Below are 21,182 nucleotides of genomic sequence, written 5' to 3' on the forward strand. Positions count from 1 at the left end.
GTTGATGTCAAGATTTGTGTAAGATATTCGTATACATTTGTTCTGTTCCGTTTAATTATTTTAAAGTAGTCATTAGCAGTCAAGTAGGGAAAAACTCCCCAAAGCATCACTTACCAATGGGGAAACAGATAAGCCATATGCCCGTCCTTAGAATACTAACACTTCCATTTGCAATGAAGTGCTTTGTTTTTCTTCAATGGTTCATTAGATCCCACCGGTTCCAGTATGTCTAGATAAAATGGGCAGATATGAAATGAGATGGGGCATAACAACGTTATTGGATCATTAACCAAGTCCACATTGGAAAGACATGTCTGCAGACTTTAGGTTTTCCAAGTTTTTGGAGTGATATTGGTGTCAGCATTTAGTACAGATCTCTAAAACCGTAGTATTGGTATTTGGATGGATGGACATCCCTGTGAGCAATCTCTTAGGGATCAGACAGAGCAAAGACACCACGGCGTTACAGACACTTTTAAAGGCATTTATTGATGAAATACACACTAGTTTTCAACAAAAAGCGTCCTTAATATTGTGTGTAAGAAATTCCAGCCCAGTTCTCTACCCAAAACTCATTTAATGTGGCAATGGAAACCAATGTATTACATGTGCAATAAAGAATCATAATTCAAAAAAGAGGACAAGCAAAAAAGACACCTGAATAAGTGCCTGTGTTTAACCCGGAAAAACAACTCTGAGGACATTTCTGTCACAGAGACAACGGCAAAACAAGAGAAACAAGACCAAAACTAAATCCAGCCATTTCATATCCGGGTGCATTAGTGTAGTCTGAGATTCCTGGTCACCCCCAAGACCAGGAAGGCATTTTTGTGACCTGAGGAATTGACTGGAAAGCAAAACAAAACAAAGTTCAATTGAGTTTTTACGCTGAAGCCTGGAACCATCTGAGAAACGTATATTGTGTATATAACCACATTGCCAGTTTTACATTTCTTTTTCTTTTGCCAGACCTTGACCCAAGAAGGAGCACAGCTTGTGTTGGTTGTATACAGAGAGCATTGCGCAGAGGTGATCACTTAGAATAATACAAAAGAGGGAGGACAGTTACAAATGCATAATTTAAGCCATAAAATATTATGCATGAGAGTCTTGTATGTTTTAAACAAACAAAAAGGTAAATCATGAACACAGGGAAGGATATCAAATCTCTTGAAATTTTTCAAAAACAAATAAGCTACTGTAAGAGTCATAACTTTACAGTATAAATAAATAATAATAATAATAATAAAAATAATAACAATAATACAACATTCAGACAGATTATATTGATGACGACGGCATTTACGGCTCATGAGGGCCTGCCACTGTGAAGGTTGGTTACTGTGGTTACTGTGAGGGAAAATATCACTGTAACTAGTTAGTCTATATCGAACCAACATTTATCTGGCTAATTAACTCACTTTGACATACAGACCACATCCCATTCCTCTTTCCCAGTTTAGGGTCCTAGTTGCAGGTGGTAATTTGACACCTTTGAAATGGACAATTGAAATGGAAATGATGTTGAAATGAAAGCCCATTCCAGACAGTTGCCCCTCAATCGGCACCACCCGTGAGATTGTGATTCACTGCACTTAGGCATGGCACCGTCAAGAGCCAAGCTGCCTTTCTGAGTGGGTGCAGTGGTGCGGTGCCGCCTTGGCCAGACAATCCATATTTTTGGAGTGTTTCATCCAGACTAGCCGTCTGAGTGACCCCGATCACACGTAGGGGTGGCCTGGGTGATTACAGGGCTTTACAGGAGAGATCAGGGGCCAGAGTAAAAAAAGAGCCATCACACTCTCAGAGTGGAGACTGTTATTACAGGAACAAACATGGCCATTTTGAGACCACCTGGAATACTTTGGTGTCTATCCAGGGTATCCAGTCTAAAATGACTGCCACTGTTTTAAGAAAATATTCTGTTAAGACTTAATTGCTCTTAAAAAAAAATAGATTAAAAGCCTCCTCAAGTACCATGTCTGGTTCTGGTCTTCATAAGTAGCATTATGACAACTCAATTCGCTGGTAGTCAAGTTCAGGCATTTAGACTATTTATCAGTTGCTTACAGCTCACCCCAACCGCAGTGTGGATAATTCGGAGATAACAAGAGAAGAGGTCAAATTAGAAAACAGGAGTCAAGTTGAGGCCTTGACATGCTGTGGTTTCCACACTGGCAACGGTTCAGTCTGGATACGAACCCCGGTCTGTAGTGAGCACTGTGGGGAAGCCTGTAAGCCTCTTAGCCTGGCTGTCAAGTGTAGCAGCACTGATGTCTCAATGTTGGGCTGATAAAAGCGTGAAGATCGATCCAATCCACTGCTCCGAAGGTGGAACCTGCTCCCGCGTTACTCCACACACCTATCAAGGTCTCCTGGGTATGAGTTGACTTTGGAAACATTCTAACAGCAATACCTCTGCCGACTGAATGCACCCGACCAATGTCTAACAACTGCTAGAAGTCATAAAGGTGTAGTGAGTGATAAAGAAAACCAACTGTGGTATGAGCTTTCTGTACCAATTACATAGAGCAGAATGAACGACTACAGCTAGGACTGGGATCCCAATGCTTTTAACTGAGGTTACTGTGGCTCGCATGAAAATACCCCAAAATAAATACACTCGCTCTCTCTCTGAAGCAGAATCATTTGGGTTTATAGCTACCCCAGCTTCTCTGTATTTTCAATAACACCAACTCCTTCAAAGTCCACAACTTTATTTACCATTCTCTCTGTTCCGTTTCCAGAGCAAGCCCGGACCGCAGGGAAAAGCAAACAAACAAATCAACAAGAAAAAGCCAGCACCTTTTTAATCTGCACAGAGAGAGCGAGAGAGACAGTTTGGACAAGAAAAGACGGGACTCCAGCATGTAGGCAATAGGCAGGTTGTCAAGAAGCCAGACTAGTGAGTGACTGAACTACTACAGCACTCGGAATCCACAGCATTCATTTTAACCCTCTGAAGCTGATCTGAACGAGATTGAGTTAGAGAAAAGACGTTAGCACCACACTCAGCTCCAAGAAGAAAGAAAAGAAGCGCAAGCACCAGCCTTCACGGTGGCAAAGCCCCCAAAACAAGACCCCCTCACCGCCCCCCATTCTGTCCCAGAGATCACATCACAGGGTTCCTGAACAGTACTCACATACATACAAAACAAGTCGAGAAAACAAGATCTGAATCTGATAAAAACACCACGTAACATGCCTTTGTTCCAATTATACCAGTTCTTAAAGGAAAACTCACCCCAAAACTATGCAAAATGCATAATACGGGGATGATTTCTGTAATTTGAAAGTTACATATCTTGAAAACTTGAGTGTTGACAAGCAAAACATTTTGGGACTATATCAACAATGAACTAATGAAACAAATACCAAAAGATAGTTTTGGGGTGGAATTTTCCTTTAAGAAGCCATAGGTACTGCTGGGAAGTAGTTACCTCATTGTTTTCTCTAATAGCTTTTTTGCAATACGTAATGATTCCATGGCTAATTTGAGGGCGTACTGGCTAATATGCTGTTCAAACAAAGCTAATACACATGTATGGGGCCTTTAACACAAAATTCATATGTCATTCACACAGGAGACAAGGGGTCAATAATGACAAATAATGCATGATTAATACATGATTCGGCTCTTGGATGGGGTAAGCTAAGGTCAAAGGCAGAAGGTAGTGATAAAAACAACAGGGAATGAGCCAGACAGAACTTATGCATATTGTGTTGCCATATGCATACCAAAATTATCACAACAAATACCAAGGTGACCTGTGTATAGTAAAAGTATGGGGGGAAAAAAATAATACTTATGTCAATATATTTATGCATTTACTGATGGGGTGACTGTTAACCAAATACAAATACATTTTGGTTAAGCTGGTTTCGTAGAGACCTGTATGAAAGTATTTTTTTATATAGTATGCACCTATAGAAACTTATTTGGACTGTGTACAAGACCGACAGCTTTCCTTGCATAAATACAAGGAGGGGAACCAACAGTTATTGACAGAAATATTGACAGTGCAGTGAGGTAATGCTATGTGAGGTCTGAAATGTTTTTTTAGGGTCCAGTTCAAGGAAAGGATATTTCAGTTGCACTGAAGAAAAAGGTGGCCATGACTATGAATTAAGACTGTTCCGGTCCCTCCGTGCCTTGGTTACCATAATACACAGTTAAGCCATTAAGCTCTGAAGTACTTTCTCCCCCAACTCTCATTAGATACGCTCAAATAAGCACCAATATTAGAGCCACCTCCCAAAGGTCAAAAAGTAGATTTTGATAATATCATATCAAAAAATTTATTAATTTAATATGCTCAAAAGAGTATTACTCTTCAATATCTGAGTGTGCTTCTTTAACATAATGAAGAAACTCAAAGCTCTTGTCATATTAATAACATCTCAATTTCATATTTGAATATCTGTTCCAAACAGCTCTCTATCTCAGGTCACATACTGCTGTGAAATAGATGATACCTCATCGACTTTCATATAGCTCACCACGTGGAAATACAAGGGGAAGTCAAGTTTTTTTTTCAAGCCTTTGGCACTAAAGGTAGCGATGAGATAAGGATAGAAGAAGTGATGTGCTCTGTACATAAAGATAACCCAGTGGAATACATTCTACTAAGGAGTAGTACGCTAATGCTATCAGAAGCTGGCTGCTTTCATAGACTGTCTCAAATGTATATATTGCTCATATAGCAATGCAACGTCATTTCAGACCCTTTTCTTTTTTACACGGCAGAAGATTTGATATATTTGTTTTGTTTCTCTCTCAGACAAATATCGGATGTCCTTCTATATACTGACAAGGAGTCTGCTCTGCATTAAAACTGTAATGTATCCTCCAATGCTACATTCAAGTAGCCCAACAATATAGCACTTCTGGAACCCTTCCTAACAGTCTAAAGTCTCTCTCCTACTCCTTTCAATCTCTCTCATAATGACATTTTATGTACAATATTGTTATATAGAACATAAATTACTACACACATTTTTGCCTATTCACAATCAACGTTCAGCAAACCCCGAAGCAAATAAAAAAATCAAATAAAAAAATCAGAGGACAATTCAACAACTCAATAAACAGCTTAGAAACAGTCTTATCATGTAACTTTATATATTTTCTGTGCTCCCAAGACTCATCTGACTTTAACCTGAAAAAGGAAATGAATGGTTAAAAATCCACGTCCTCCCTTTTTTATCAGTCAATGAGGGTCCGAGGAGGGAAGTCTGTAGAAAACAAAAAAAATGGTCGCACGATCCCCCGACATCTTGTTAATGTGTAAACAGAGCACCAGTAGTGTCTTGGTTCCATGTCTCTCACCTGTACAAAAGTATAAATATATGCTTTTTCTCTCTCATTTTTCACATATCTAGGACGTATAGTGGACAAAAAAAGGTTGTTTTTGATCCAAACCCGCCAGTGGTGCAGTATCTGTGCTGGGGTTGTTTTGTTTGCTGGCTTGTGTGGACTTTTGCTCTGGTTTGTTGGTGTTGGGGTTGGGGTTGATCGTCTCTGCATAAATAGTACGTTGCACAGTCCTGGGCCACTGGGCCAAAACAACCGTTCTGTCCGACTACAGCAAATCCATTTTGGGCCTGTAATGCAGCAGGAGGGGGGATTTCTGGAATACAAACAAAACAAATGACAGATAAAGACTGACTGACTGAAAACCATGCAGTTGGAAAAATGTCCTTCTAAACACATAGATAGGCTACTACTTTGATTCTATCATAGCCTCTAGTATACGCCATCTGGATTTGAAATGACAAGCTTGGATCGTAACATACACTTCCATTTATCTTGGGCTTTTAAGTCACCATAGCACATAATGAGAGTAAGGGTCTCAAAATAGTTCTGGAGAGCAAGCTGTTTTCTCAACTGAGACCCCTGTGTCTTTGGGGCTTTCACCAAATTGTGCCGAAAAACGGCTCAATACTCTGAGCTATTAACACGATGCACATTAGTGACATCTGCTGGTCAACAATAAAAAGCAGCGTGTGACGTTCATTTGGAAGTCTTTTCCACAATATCAATCAAATCTCCGTGGCGCAGCAGATAGTCGTGGGTGTTAATAGCCTACACTCTTAGAAAATAAGGTGCTATTTAGAACCTAAAAGGGATCTTCTGCTGTCCCCATAGGAAAACCCTTTTGGGGTTCTACTGGAAACCAAAAAGGGTTCTACCGGAAAACAAGAAGGGTTATCTTATGGGGACACCCGAAGAACCCTTTTGGAACCCTTTTGTCTAAGAGTGTACAATTGTTCCATCATGCGTACCTTTTTTGCTGTGAATCCCTTTTTATGCTGTCAAAAACGGTGAATCTATGGCATTATTTAGGATGCTATAGACAGAAGCTTATTCTATACTAAATAAAACAAATTGTTTGAACAACAATGTGCAAAAAGTGTGGTGTCACATAAAATATTTTCTAAATAATATGTCTTTGCAGGGGTTTTGACCCCATTCCCTGTCATCTGTGAGTGTTCTGGTCCCCGAGACCACAACTCTATCTGCGGAGCTACTGTCCAGGTGACGCTGCAAGAAAAAATCCGAACTACATTGTAGGCCTAAGTACGGTGTCCAGTAGAGGTTGGTGTTTGAAAGCAACTTGGAATCGAAGAAAGCACTGGAACCACGGCAAAATCTGTGGCATTTTGCAACACACGGTTTGAAAAACGACATGATCAAACAAAGCTTCGGACATCATTGATCACGTGATAATGTTACTTTGAAACGAGCGTCGGTACATTGTGTCGGATCAGTAGTGCTTTGAAAATGGCATCGGAGCTCCGGTATCAATCGTCTCATCACTACCTGTGTGCACAGCTTTTCAGCATGCATATCTGTGGATGATCTATACAGAATACATACATTCAACAGAACCTGAAAAGCAATATTACAATTTGTCAGTAGACTTATCTTTCCCCATTCTCTTTTATAAGGAAGTATTACCTTAAATCTCCATCTCGTCACGACAACAAATTTCAAAGTGTGGTCCTTCCCCAAGATTTCCTCATTGCATAAAATGTCCAGCTGTGAATGGGAGATATAAGAATGCAACATTTATTACTATTTTCCTGGAAGGAAAATCCCCTGCGCTGCATTCAGAGAATAAATACCTCTTATCCTAGGGGTGTTTAATGCATGTGCTCTGACAACAACCGCATGACCAGAAACATGCACTGCTTTGGTAACATTTCATATGTTGTCCTTCTGAATCAGGCTTGTGTCTCCCTGTGCTGTGGAATTCTAAAACGAACCCTCCAAACACCCCAGCTATCCTTTTCCTCTCACTTTGAGTCAGCGTCAAAACATCTCCGTTTCTTGGAGAGGAAAGAAAGCTGGCAACGTTTATTTGACGGTGGGCCCTTAGCACCTTGCGCATGGAGGGCTTTTGGAAAAGCACAAATAGCATATTTGTAGCCAACACGAATCAAACGCCGCCTCGCCAATTCACTCATCCTCCTTGGATTAAAGATTGATATTCTGTGAGGCGGCTGCCCGCATCTGCATTCGGCCAATCAATACTCTCCCCAACACAGACGCTGAGGGGCTAAGGGGAAAGAGGAGAGGAAGCCAGTGTGAAGCAGCACTGCCATAGCAGCACCTACTGGTAGCTGGCTGTTCCATCTAACAGACAAACAATGTTTTTTCCTATATGTTTTTGCCTTGGTGCCAGTCTAAAACCATCTTGCCACATCAAGACTTACAGAAATAATAGACAGCATGTATTAGAGTATTGATTCAATTATTTATATTATCATAACATGAAAGAATGAACACAATATCCAGATGTGTGTTTGGGGGCTGGGGGACATGGCAACAAGTTTGAAAACTCATCTCAAATTATAAGACACATGGTGTGGATGACGCAACGCATTCAGCTCATGTGGGCTTCTGAAATATCAAGATGGATGCCACAATTATCTTATAGATATACCAATATAACCCATGGGAAAGTGACGCTCTGTGCTTTGACACAGCTGTTGACGCACACTTCCGCTGTGTGTTTACGGTTGAAAGTAGATTTTGTATGAACAATGACTCTTGATATTCAATAGACAACATTAGAGCAGCTGACAGCTGTATTGCGCCACGGACGTTGGTGATGGAAGCGTATGCCATGAAGACCACCCACACACACACATCTTCATGACAGAGAGATACGAGAGAGAAAAGGCTAATTGAACACCCAGGATCTCCCCCATACAGTTATGACAGGCCACTCACAATGACATGACAGAAAGCTAATTATATTACAAGAGCATATTTTCGCCAGAACATATGGTGGATGGCAAATGCTTTGTGAAGAATAATGACAGCAGAGAGGCTTTGATAGTGTATGTGATGAGGTATACAGCCTTCAGAAGACCAAGAATGCCTTGTTAAAAGTGATAATATTTCAGTTTAAAGTGCATGGGAAGGGCTTAAAGAGACAGCTAGTCAAAACTACATCTTGGGGCCTCCTTAAAAAGAGGTCCTTTATCACTGAACAAGTGTTACAGAGTCCAGGTCAGTATTAGCATGTAAACCAGGAAAATCCCCCCTTGCCTTAAAGTGTTTTAGCCGTACCTCATTAAATGATGTCAGGTTAAGCTTTTTGGCGATGAATTTCTTGAGGTGAAGGACCGTGGCTTGCGCCGAGCAGCGGATCCACTTGCGCTTCAGGTCGCGGAGCTTGCTGCTGTTGCACTCCAAACAGATGCTGACCTGCAGGAGGGAAGACAAATAAAATAAATGACTGAGGAGGAAGTTTAATTTTCCTTCCAGGCTTCTCAGTACTGTCATGAAGGCAGACCAGATGAACTATCTTAACTATCCTGTGCTGAAAATACTGTACATCAACCACTTTCCATCCTACATTGAAAATACCATTCCACATGAGACTTGCCATCAAAATGGAATAGGCATCTTTCATGGCGACTGTACACCAGGAGATGGAGAGTGGCACACTTTTGGAGCATGGCAAACGGAGACGGCACCACAGGTGGCTTGCCAAGGCTGTGCCTGAAGGAGTCACGTTGCATTACCAGCATCAGGCCTCTCCCTCTGCTACACAGACACAGGCAAAGTGCCCTGGTAAAGTGGCTTTCTCATGCCATTTTCAGATGGTTTCTGGGGACCCAGGGAAGGAGTAATAGAGACAGGTGGTATTAACACCACCATCTTTCTCCCTACTTAAACATCAACAGATCCAGTAAAAATAAGGCTCTCCATAGTTATGCTTAAACTTGAAAATCATCTCAACCTGCAAATAAATACTCAGCAGCAATGTAACGTATCGAAAGCAAAGACTGCTGTAAAGTGTAAAGACTGCTGTAAAGTGTAAAGACTGCAGTAAAGTGTAAAGACTGCTGTAAAGTGTAAATGGCTGGTTTTCAATGGAACAAGCAATGAAGGAAACATAATGATGCAAATAAAGGCTTTGCATTGAGAGAGTGAGAGACAGAGTTAATAGTAGTTCAGCAGCAGTATTCGGGGCCATTACATTAGTGGAATCATTAGAGAACTGCCAGGCTGTATGACTCGCAGCAAATTCACAGATATGACTGATGCAATAGCGTAGCGTATTGAGTAAAGGAAGGTCTTTGGAGCAGCAGAGCACACCTTTTCGCTCTTTTTTTTTAGCTGTGTAATGAACAGCAGTCATCGAATGTTTAAGGAGAAAACGTGAAATGACTTGATAGATTCAATGACTAGATTGTTAAATATTTTACATTTCAGTCAAATAGTTATGTCCATATTCAGCATCCCAAAACCACCATTCTGGAGTTAGATAGCATGGTGTCAGCCATTATGGTTTTTCAGTTGTCATGTCTTGTCTTTCTAAAAATGATTTATTATCACATAACCTATCAGAGTCCTTGTATCTTTTTTTAATTGGGAGCTCATTTGACTTGAAAAGAACAGACACCAAATACACTCTCTCCATTGTCTGGAAATCCTGGACGTGCAAATTCAATCTTTTGTGCCTTGGCCGACGTGAGCAGACATTGCTCTGATTAATTTGGCCTTTCAGTTTCAGTATGGTGCTGCTCTCATTAGCCTGCCTTGGCTTCCCTTCACACCCCAAGGTCAACCTTTAGAAGGTCAGCCAGCAAGACATGGCGGGAGAAGTCCAAAACCCAGCCATGCATGGCCCTCTCCTGCTGTTATTACCACTAGCAACTAGGGTTGAGATGCTGTTGAAAAAACTCACTTATAAGAAAATGTAGTTATCATCCTCTCCATCCTATTTTCTTCTGTTCTCTTTTCTGTTATCAACCCTTTCTGTATGACCTCTCTCCTCTCTGTCCTCTCTTTCACTCTCCATTAACCTGATCTTCTGTCTCTCTTTCCTCTCTTCACCTCCTTCCTTCCATCCTCTCTTTTTCACTCACAGTCTTTTTCCTCTCTTTCATAGGGTCCATATCATTTTAGCAGACTCTCACATCCACAGTAACTTATAGGCCTTCTATCTATCCTCCAAATATTTGTTTTCTTTTATCTTTTTCACATCCTCCCCTCAACTGTCTCCATTTCACCCTCTCCCTCTCTCCTTTGCCTCATGTGACACTTGACAGCAGTTCACCCCTCCCTGTATTCTGTCCACAGAGCCTAGCTACAGCTACCCTATTAGCTATTCTTTCCACACTCCATTCTTCTGCTGAATACCAAAAGAGCGGGACCTTGGACCCCTGGTGCAATCTCCCAGCCAAGCGTAGACGACGTGCCGCTTGGCTGGGTGTGGATGGGCATATTTTCAAAAACTGCCATGTTGCTCTTTTCTCTGTAGAGACAATACCTAAATGGTAAACAGCCAATCTCCTAAAGCTATACAGACGTGACGAGTGTGCAGCGGCTCCTTTATTGAAATTACTGTTTGTGAATACGACGGCGACATGCAGCGACAATAAAAGCTCTCTCTGCATTATTGCTATCATCCACAGGGCTGAGAAGGTACCTGAATACAAAAATACACAATTGGCCCAGCGTCGTCCAGGGTAGGGGAGGGAATGGCCGGCAGGGATGTAGCTCAGTTGACAGAGCATGGCGTTTGCAACGCCAGGATTGTGGGTTCGATTCCCACGGGGGGCCAGTATAATTTTTTTTTTTTTTAATTAAAAAAAATAAATAAAAGGGATTCACTAACTGTAAGTCGCTCTGGATAAGAGCGTCAACTAAATGGCTAAAATGTAAATGTACAAAAGAGGTAACCTATTACCCAGGGGAATGTTCATTAGATTACACTTTTCATCAGCAGAGAAAGTGGGGGCTCGTAATTTCATGCCACCTGGACATAGGAAATGAAAGATGAGCTTGGAGATGACTCCTTCCTGTCCTGCAGGAAATGAAGGGGGCGTGTGGCAGAAGGGCACCTACCTGCTCGTCGCTGCGGTGATAATCGTTATCCTCCTCCGGTTTCTCCTCCGACGTTTCCTTTTTGTCTGTGTCCTCTGTTTTCACCTCGCCTGTTGTCAACCAATGAGTGAAGTAACAGTTAGTGGTCATAGAGACTGTTAAGCCAATGTTCTTTAGTTTGGCTGTTGTCATCTACTAATTTCATAATTTGGATGTTTCAACAAATGAACAAATTTAACAGCCGTGGATCACTCAGAATGTGTGTTACCTTTAATCTAGTGGACTGAACATAATTGACTTTCATGCCTGCTCTCTTTGTTGGCTAAACACAAGCAATGCTCATTTGATGCCAGGAAACAGGGCATGCTTCTTTCTAATTAACCAAATGGCCTGTATCTATTCAACTGTAGTCTCCGTTCATACAGAAGCACATTTATTAGGCAATTATGTGGCCCAAAGTGTCAAGCAGTTTACTTGACTTGTCCACCGTCGAAGCATATCCCTCCAATACACAATACCTTTTAATCAAGGCAAACCGATTCATTCATTCACTAATTTGCCCTTGTGCCAGGGGGGGCTAACATCAGACCTTTCTTTGGTTTAATCGGCCTCAGGGAACCATTTGACCCTCTCCTCAAAAAGATGGAAGGAGATGGAGAGATGGAGAGTTGGAGCTGGAGAAAGGTCATTAGAGAGTAAGGGCTGATGGTCACTGGCAAGAGGAGAGAAAAGAGGCTTCTCCACACACCAGGGTAGCTAAACTGGGGAACATAGTCTCAGAGCGGTGAGAGGGGGGCCAGCTCCTGTTAAATAAACCATACTATTGTTGGCTCCAGCCATTTGGGTCACTGTGATGGAAAACACCTTGGCAGAGAGGGCCATGAGAATCTCCCAATCGGGGTCAATTGAGTCAGTTCCGTGACGGCAAAGCGAGGGCCGTTATCTGAGTTCAATTAGGTAGCCCCTTGTTTGTGGACAGCCATTTTCTCCCTCTCTCTGATTGGCGATGGGACTGGGGCCCATCTTCTATTGTTCTCCCTTTGCTCTCCACAGCCCATCCCAAAGGGGATTGGCGGTAAGGCTTGAGCGGACTCATGTACAGGCCCAGAGATAATCTTAAGTGTAAGCAGAGTGATTACCGTTCAAGTGAGGCCAAATTGGATACGATTCACCTTCAACCAACCTGAAAATAACTCAATGACACTAAGTATAAGGTGGACATTGTTTCCATTTTGGGAATAATTCTAGGAATCGGGCGATTGCACAGTGCTCTGATTGTAAACCCTGATGTTATCGAGTCTTACAGACAAGAAGTACTACATGTCACAGAGAAACTGGTGGGCTAATCTGAGAACTACATGTCACAGAGAAACTAGTGGGCTAATCTGAGTACTACATGTCACAGAGAAACTGGTGGGCTAATCTGAGTATTACATGTCACAGAGAAACTGGTGGGCTAATCTGAGTACTACATGTCACAGAGAAACTAGTGGGCTAATCTGAGTACTACATGTCACAGAGAAACTAGTGGGCTAATCTGAGTACTACATGTCACAGATAAACTAGTGGGCTAATCTGAGTACTACATGTCGCAGAGAAACTGTTGGGCTAATCTGAGTACTAACATGTCACAGAGAAACTGGTGGGCTAATCTGAGTAGTACATGTCACAGAGAAACTAGTGGGCTAATCTGAGTACTACATGTCACAGAGAAACTAGTGGGCTAATCTGAGTACAACATGTCACAGAGAATGTCTTTTTCTCAGTGAATTAGCTTTTACATAACTTGTTGACCATCTAAAAACACATTTGTCTTCATGGAGGACAGAGAGAGAGAGAGAGAGAGAGAGAGAGAGAGAGAGAGAGAGAGAGCGAGAGAGAGAGAGAGAGAGAGAGAGGAAACAAGAGATAACAAGCAAGAGAAAGAGAACACAAAAGCGAGAGAAAGACAGAACAAAAAGATGACAGCGAAAGCCTTTTTGAGCCCTTGAAGTGAAGGCCATTATAAATGCTGTCCATTAGCACGCTCATGTCGTTCCCCGCTGCGGGGTTTGGCCACGAGTTGCCCACGAGCTCCGCACTATCTCTGTTTTGCTGGGCAGTGAGTGCAGACAAGGGTTCCATTTCTGCCAGGATTCTGTCCTCGTAAGTGTGTTAGCCAAGGCTCAGCCCAACCTACAGTGACAGCGGGGGGTAGCGTGAAAGCAGTTCCACATCCATTTGAGCATTAATTACAAGAAATCAGAAAGTGTATTAAGCGAGCGATTAGGCCTGCTCTTTCACGACACTCTGAGCACGCGTTTACAAAAACCCTCAGTGTCAGGCTGGGATGGAACGCGGCCATGCATTACAGCCACCGCCACTTTCTCACACTGATTGGGTTGGGCTGAATCAAGGAACGAGGTGATAGTAAGTGGGGGGAAATAGAGGGGGGATATGATGAGATGTGTGTGCCTGGGTTCTGGCAAGGCGAGGTGGACCGTACCATTGCGTTGAGGATCTAGATGTTTCATGCTGCACAGCTCTCCTTTGATGTCCCCGGGCACTTCCATTCCCAGCTTCTGATAGAAGTCTCTTTGTTTTTTTATCTCCGCTGCAGAAGGGGGGAGGAGGGAATGAAAGAGAGAGAGAGAGAGAGAGAGAGAGAGAGAGAGAGAGAGACACAAAGGAGAATTAGGGCCTCGCTTTGGCTGAAGGTACCTGTCACTAGGGCTTCTTTAAGTCTGATATGGAGTAGGAGTTCTCTCATTACAGTCCCTCAGATACATCAATGAATGGCCCACATGTCAAATCTTTCATTGATATTCCAGGGCTATGTGCTTTGGGATGTTAGTTATTCAGTAATTCCGCCTCAATCTCACTGTAGAAACAGATTGTAGGGAAACAGGGTTGAGAGATGTGTATGGCCAGTGAATAATAGACAAAGTTGAATGTTATTGGTGAAGGGACGAGGAAGAGGAATCAATATGAGATACTTACCCTCTTGTAACCCCGGCACCAACTTGTAGACAATGTCTTGCATTGTTCGGTCATGGCTAGAGGAAAAGAGATATGATCAATTAGAAATCTAACAATTTATACTGATAGTTTATGATACGTTATACCCTGCTTATTCTGAATTGTTCTAAGGATTTTGCTTAATTGTGACTGATGTTGACGAGACCGATAAGATAATCAATTTTCAAAAATATGATATACATAAATGCTGATCATACACACCTCTTAAATGTCAGCAGCACTTGCTTGATACATGAACACCCTTTACCATAAACAGCAGGGTGACATCTAAACACAGCGCCTCAACCACTGCCCAGAACAGCAGTGACCATACTCTGCATTTCAACACCTGAAATGCATTGTGAATAGCGGGACCCAGTGGGGTGTGTTGCAATGTCACGAGGACCCTGGAAATATATGTGGTGTTCCTACCGTCTGGAGTGAAGGTCATTCTATCTATTTGCTGCTCAGGACCATAATTAGCTGATTCTCTCCCCGAGGCCGGTGAGAGCCAACCGCTTACCACAGCGGTAGCCAAACTTTGCCTCGCCCAAACACAGCAAGGTGCCGACACCTTTTTGACAGAGCCCTTGATGCACAGGGGCGTGGGGGTGGATGGAGACTCAATTAGCTTCCGCTTAAATATGCAATGTGCAAGACTTACTAATGCTCGATGATGACACATACCCCTCCTTTTTGGGAGAAAATAACTTATCTGGAACGTTTTATATATATATATACACACACACTACCGGTCAAAAGTTTTAGAACACCTACTCATTCAAGCGTTCTTTCTTTATTTTTACTAAACAAATCAAAATATATTTTATATTTGAGATTCTTCAAATAGCCACCCTTTGCCTTGATGACAGCTTTGCACACTCTTGGCATTCTCTCAACCAGCGTCATGAGGTAGTCACCTGGAATGCATTTCAATTAACAGGTGTGCATTTTTAAAAGTTAATTTGTGGAATTTCTTTCTTAATGCGTTTGAGCCAATCAGTTGTGTTGTGACAAGGTAGGGGTGTTATACAGAAGATAGCCCTATTTGGTAAAATACCAAGTCCATATTATGGCAAGAACAGCTCAAATAAGCAGAGAAACGACAGTCCATCATTACTATAAGACATGAAGGTCAGTCAATATACGAAACATTTCAAGAACTTTGAAAGTTTCTTCAAGTGCAGTCGCAAAAACCATCAAGCGCTATGATGAAACTGGCTCTCATGAGGACAGCCACAGGAATAGAAGACCCAGAGTTACCTCTGCTGCATAGGATAAGTTCATTAGAGTTACCAGCCTCAGAAATTGCAGCCCAAATATTTTTTTTATTTTTATTTTATTTTTTTATTTTTTTTATTTCACCTTTATTTAACCAGGTAAGCCAGTTGAGAACAGGTTCTCATTTACAACTGCGACCTGGCCAAGATAAAGCAAAGTAGTGCAATAAAAACAACACAGAGTTACATATGGGGTAAAAAAAAACATAAAGTCAGAAATACAACAGAAAATATATATACAGTGTGTGCAAATGTAGCAAGTTATGGAGGTAAGGCAATAAATAGGCTATAGTGCAGAATAATTACAATAGTATTAACACTGGAATGCTAGATGTGCAAGAGATTATGTGCAAATAGAGATACTGGGGTGCAAAAGAGCAAATTAAATAACAATATAGGGATGAGGTAGTTGGGTGGGCTAATTTCAGATGGGCTGTGTACAGGTGCAGTGATCGGTAAGGTGCTCTGACAACTGATGCTTAAAGTTATTGGGGGAGATAAGAGTCTCCAGCTTCAGAGATTTTTGCAATTCGTTCCAGTCATTGGCAGCAGAGAACTGGAAGGAATGGCGGCCAAAGGAGGTGTTGGCTTTGGGAATGACCAGTGAGATATACCTGCTGGAGCGCAGACTGCGGGTGGGTGCTGCTATGGTGACCAATGAGCTAAGATAAGGCGGGGATTTGCCTAGCAGTGATTTATAGATGGCCTGGAGCCAGTGGGTTTGACGACGAACATGTAGTGAGGACCAGCCAACAAGAGCGTACAGGTCACAGTGGTGGGTAGTGTATGGGGCTTTGGAGACAAAACGGATGGCACTGTGATAGACTACATCCAATTTGCTGAGTAGAGTGTTGGAGGCTATTTTGTAAATGACATCGCCGAAGTCAAGGATCGGTAGGATAGTCAGTTTCACAGAGTTCAAGTAACAGACACATCTCAACATCAACTGTTCAGAGGAGACTGTGTGAATTAGGCCTTCATGGTCAAATTGCTGCAAAGAAACCACTACTAAAGGACACCACTAATAACAAGAGACTTGCTTGGGCCAAGAAACACGAGCAATGGACATTAGACCGGTGGAAAGTTGTCCTTTGGTCTGGTCCAAATTTGAGATTTTTGGTTCCAACCGCCGTGTCTTTGTGATACGCGGTGTGGGTGAACGGATGATCTCTGCATGTGTATTTCCCACCATAAAGCATGGAGGAGGAGGTGTTATGGTGTGGGGGTGCTTTGCTGGAGAGCTACATTGGAGTGTCTAGTTTGAGAAACAGACACCTCACAGGTCCTCAACTGGCAGCTTCATTAAATAGTACCTGCAAAACACCAGTCTCAACGTCAACAGTGAAGAGGCGACTCCGGGATGCTGACCTTCTAGGCAGAGTTGCAAAGAAAAAGCCATATCTCAGACTGCCCATCTTAATCTTTTCTTTTTATTGGCCAGTCTGAGATATGCAACTCTGCCTAGAAGGTCAGCATCCCGGAGTCGCCTCTTCACTGTTGATGTTGAGACTGGTGTTTTGAGGGTACTATTTCATGAAGCTGCCAGTTGAGGACCTGTGAGGCGTCTGTTTCTCAAACTAGACACTCTAATGTATTTGTCCTCTTGCTCAGTTGTGCGCCGGGGCCTCCCACTCCTCTTTCTGTTCTGGTTAGAGCCAGTTTGCGCTGTTCTGTGAAGGGAGTAGTACAATTTCACACATGGAATAGCCTTCATTTCTCAGAACAAGAATAGACTGACGAGTTTCAGATGAAAGTTATTTGTTTCTGGCTATTTTGAGCCTGTAATCGAACCCACAATTGCTGATGCTCCAGATACTCAACTAGTCTCAAGAAGGCCAGTTTTATTGCTTCTTCAATCAGCACAACAGTTTTCAGCTGTGCTAACATAATTGCAAAAGGGTTTTCTAATGATCAATTAGCCTTTTTAAATGATAAACTTGGATTAGCAAACACAACGTGCCATTGGAACACAGGACTGATGGTTGCTGATAATGGGCCTCTGTACGCCTATGTAGATGTTCCATAACAATTATCAATTTCCAGCTACAATAGCCATTTACAACATTAATAATGTCTACACTGTATTTCTGATCAATTTGATGTTATTTTAATGGACCAGAAAATTGCTTTTCTTTCGAAAACAAGGACTTTTCTAAGTGACCCGAAACTTTTGAACGGTAGTATATATATATATATATATATATATATATATATATATATATATATATATATATATATATACAGTACCAGTCAAAAGTTTGGACACACCTACTCATTCAAGGGCTTTTCTTTATTTTAACTATTTTCTACATTGTAGAATAATAGTGAAGACATCAAAACTATGAAATAACACATGGAATCATGTAGTAACCAAAAAAGTGTTAAACAAATCAAAATATATATAAATATTTGAGATTCTTCAAAGTAGCCACCATTTGCCTTGATGACACTCTCTGCATTCTCTCAACCAGCTTCATGAGGAATGCTTTTCCAACAGTCTTGAAGGAGTTCCCACATTTGCTGAGCACTTGTTGGCTCCTTTTCCTTCACTCTACGGTCCAACTCATCCCAAACCATCTCAATTGGGTTGAGGTCGGGGGATTGTGGAGGCCAAGTAATCTGATGCAGCACTCATCACTCTCCATCTTTATCAAATAGGCCTTACACAGCCTGGAGGTGTGTTGGGTCATTGTCCTATTGAAAAACAAATGATAGTCCACTAAGCCCATACCAGATGGGATGGCGTATCGCTGCAGAATGCTGTGGTAGCCATGCTGGTTAAGTGTCCCTTGAATTCTAAATAAATCACAGACAGTGTCACCAGAAAAGCACCCCCACACCATCACACCTCCTCCTCCATGCTTCACAGTGGAAACCACACATGCAGAGATCATCCGTTCACCTACTCTGCGTCTCACAAAGACATGGCGGTTGGAACAAAAAATCTCAAATTTGGACTCCAGACCAAAGGACAGATTTCCACCAGTCTAATGTCCATTGCTCGTGTTTCTTGGCCCAAGCAAGTCTCTTTTTATTATTGGTGACCTTTAGTAGTGTTTTCTTTGCAGCAATTCGACCATGAAGGACTGATTCATTCATTCTCCTCTGAACAGTTGATGTTGAGCTGTGTCTGTTACTTGAACTCTGTGAAGCATTTATTTGGGCTGCAATTTCTGAGGCTGGTAACTCTAATGAACTCATCCTCTGCAGCAGAGGTAACTCTGGATCTTCCATTCCTGTGGCAGTCCTCATGAGAGCTAGTTTCATCATAGCGCTTGATGGTTTTTGCGACTGCACATGAAGAAACTTTCAAAGTTCTTGAAATTTTCCAGATTGACTGACCTTCATGTCTTAATGTAATGATGGACTGTCGTTTCTCTTTGCTTATTTGAGCTGTTCTTGCCATAATACGGACTTGGTCTTTTACCAAATAGGGCTATCTTCTGTATAACACCCCTACCTTGTCACAACACAACTGATTGGCTCAAACGCATTAAGAAGGAAAGAAATTCCACAAATTAACTTTTAACAAGGCACACCTGTTAATTTAAATGCATTCCAGGTGACTACCTCATGACGCTGATTGAGAGAATGCCAAGAGTGTGCAAAGCTGTCATCAAGGCAAAGGGTGGCTATTTGAAGAATCTCAAATATAAAATATATTTTGATTTGTTTAACACCTTTTTGGTTACTACATGATTCCATATGTGTTATTTCATAGTTTTAATGTCTTCACTATTATTCTACAATGTAGAAAATAGTAAAAATAAAGAACCCTGGAATGAGAAAGTGTGTCCACACTTTTGACTGGTAATGTATATATTAGCATAGTACAACTGTATCAGTTCATCATAAGCCCAAAAGTATTTACATGGACTAGAAATATGGTTAGAATGCTTGTGTTTTCATCCTCTCAGCACCCGTAGTAGTAGCAGTTGTTTTGATATCTGCCTCTCACACCTAGTTTGAACCTGTTCCTTGATTCGTGTTTTAGAAAATGATGCCCTGGCATTTATGAGCTTTTTATTTTTCATTTGAACAAACAACTACTCTGAGGGTAAATAGAGAGCAGTGCATATTATATGTGTTTGAAATAGGTATTGCCATTAAAACAGAGATATTTGCCTAATGACTAAATAGCTGGTAGACATTTAGACTGGCAAACATCCCAGTGGCTGCAATATTAATCAGAACCTATTGCCCCAGCACTGGACAACAGATAGACAACAGTCCCTTTAGTGTGTGTGTGTGCAAATATGCATGCATGTATTCTGTTGTTGTGTTTCCCCCTCCGCTCCCCTCTCCTTTGACACTATATTGTTTATTGGACAATGCTGCTGCCCGTGTGGTGGCACACTGATGAAACCCAACACTGAGCTAGTAATGGGAAGGTGGTTTGATGTCCAGGCTGCTCACTCACCCAATGTACTGCAGTGGATGGCTCTGGTGAATGACAATCCTGCATGTGGGACAGGTGTTGTTCTCCTCCAGGTACTTCACTAGACAGCTTCTGCAGACTGGAAGACACACAGCAAGACACGTCACTTCCATGATGAGCATTATGGGTATCTTGTTCTCCTATATTTTTATGTTCTAAAAAAGTGAAGCTTTTTGGAGAGAGCTTTTCTGACAATGTGAGTCTCTTTGCTTCATGTCTGAGTGGGGTGTGAGAGAAAGTCAATTTTCACCAGAGGATTATGATTAAAGATACTGTACACTCTACATTGACATTTGGTAAATGAAGACTTTCCACGCATGGTACAATGGCTCCCTCTAGGGCATGACTGACCTACTACATTACCTGCACTGCCACTGAAATTCACGCAAATACTTCTCCATCATTACTACAACTACTTTGTGGGGGAGGTTTGCTTGATTGTTGTGATAATTACACTTTCTTGAGACAGTGAAAATGTCTATTCTTGTATGAAACCTTATGCATGAAGCCCTAGATACAAGAGCAGTGTTACTATCTGAAGAATGTGTATGAGTGCCATCAGCAGGTACTCACAGGTGTGTAAGCACTCCGTGACAGTAGTGGCATCTATCAGGTACCCCTCACACAGGCGACAAGTGATGTGGGCGTTGATGTCCCACAACTTGATCTTCCTGGTTAGCATCTCTGGGTTCTGGGGAGAAGGACAAAAAAACATGCTGTCCAAACTCAAGTTGTTCTGTTTTGTTTATTTTGTTCATTCTAAGGGTAACCTCCCAATTCACTTTTGACAAAAGACCAAAAGATAAAGACATGTTAGAATCAATACATGTTGAATCACCTTTGGCAGCGATTACAGCTGTGAGACTTTCTGGGTTAGTCTCTAAGAGCTTTCCACACCTGGATTGTGCAACATTTGCACATTATTCTTTTTTAAATTCTTCAAGCTCTGTCAGGTTGGTTGTTGATCATTGCTAGACAGCCATTTTCAAGTCTTGCCATAGATTTTCAAGCCGATTTAAGTCAAAACTGTAACTAGGCCACACAGAAACGTCAATGTCGTCTTGGTAAGCAACTCCAGTGTATATTTGGCCTTGTGTTTTAGGTTATTGTTCTGCTG

The 21,182-nt window shown here is 41.8% G+C and overlaps 1 protein-coding gene across 1 annotated transcript in view; it reads right to left on the minus strand.

Annotated features, from left to right (window-relative positions):
* Nucleotides 1–899: 899 nt before the first annotated feature.
* Nucleotides 900–21,182, minus strand: part of LOC121541871 (polycomb group RING finger protein 3-like) — a 36,146-nt gene continuing 15,863 nt past the window's right edge. The window contains exons 3-10 of the mRNA XM_041851221.1: nt 20,639–20,756; nt 20,048–20,144; nt 14,330–14,385; nt 13,836–13,943; nt 11,372–11,460; nt 8,582–8,719; nt 6,962–7,042; nt 900–5,630 (exon numbers count right to left, since the gene is read on the minus strand). Coding sequence (XP_041707155.1) covers nt 5,583–5,630; nt 6,962–7,042; nt 8,582–8,719; nt 11,372–11,460; nt 13,836–13,943; nt 14,330–14,385; nt 20,048–20,144; nt 20,639–20,756 — 735 coding nt within the window. The 3' untranslated portion in view covers nt 900–5,582. The remainder of the gene's footprint in view (nt 5,631–6,961; nt 7,043–8,581; nt 8,720–11,371; nt 11,461–13,835; nt 13,944–14,329; nt 14,386–20,047; nt 20,145–20,638; nt 20,757–21,182) is intronic.

Source organism: Coregonus clupeaformis, chromosome 3, assembly GCF_020615455.1.
Source record: "Coregonus clupeaformis isolate EN_2021a chromosome 3, ASM2061545v1, whole genome shotgun sequence".
Classification (NCBI taxonomy): Eukaryota; Metazoa; Chordata; class Actinopteri; order Salmoniformes; family Salmonidae; genus Coregonus; species Coregonus clupeaformis.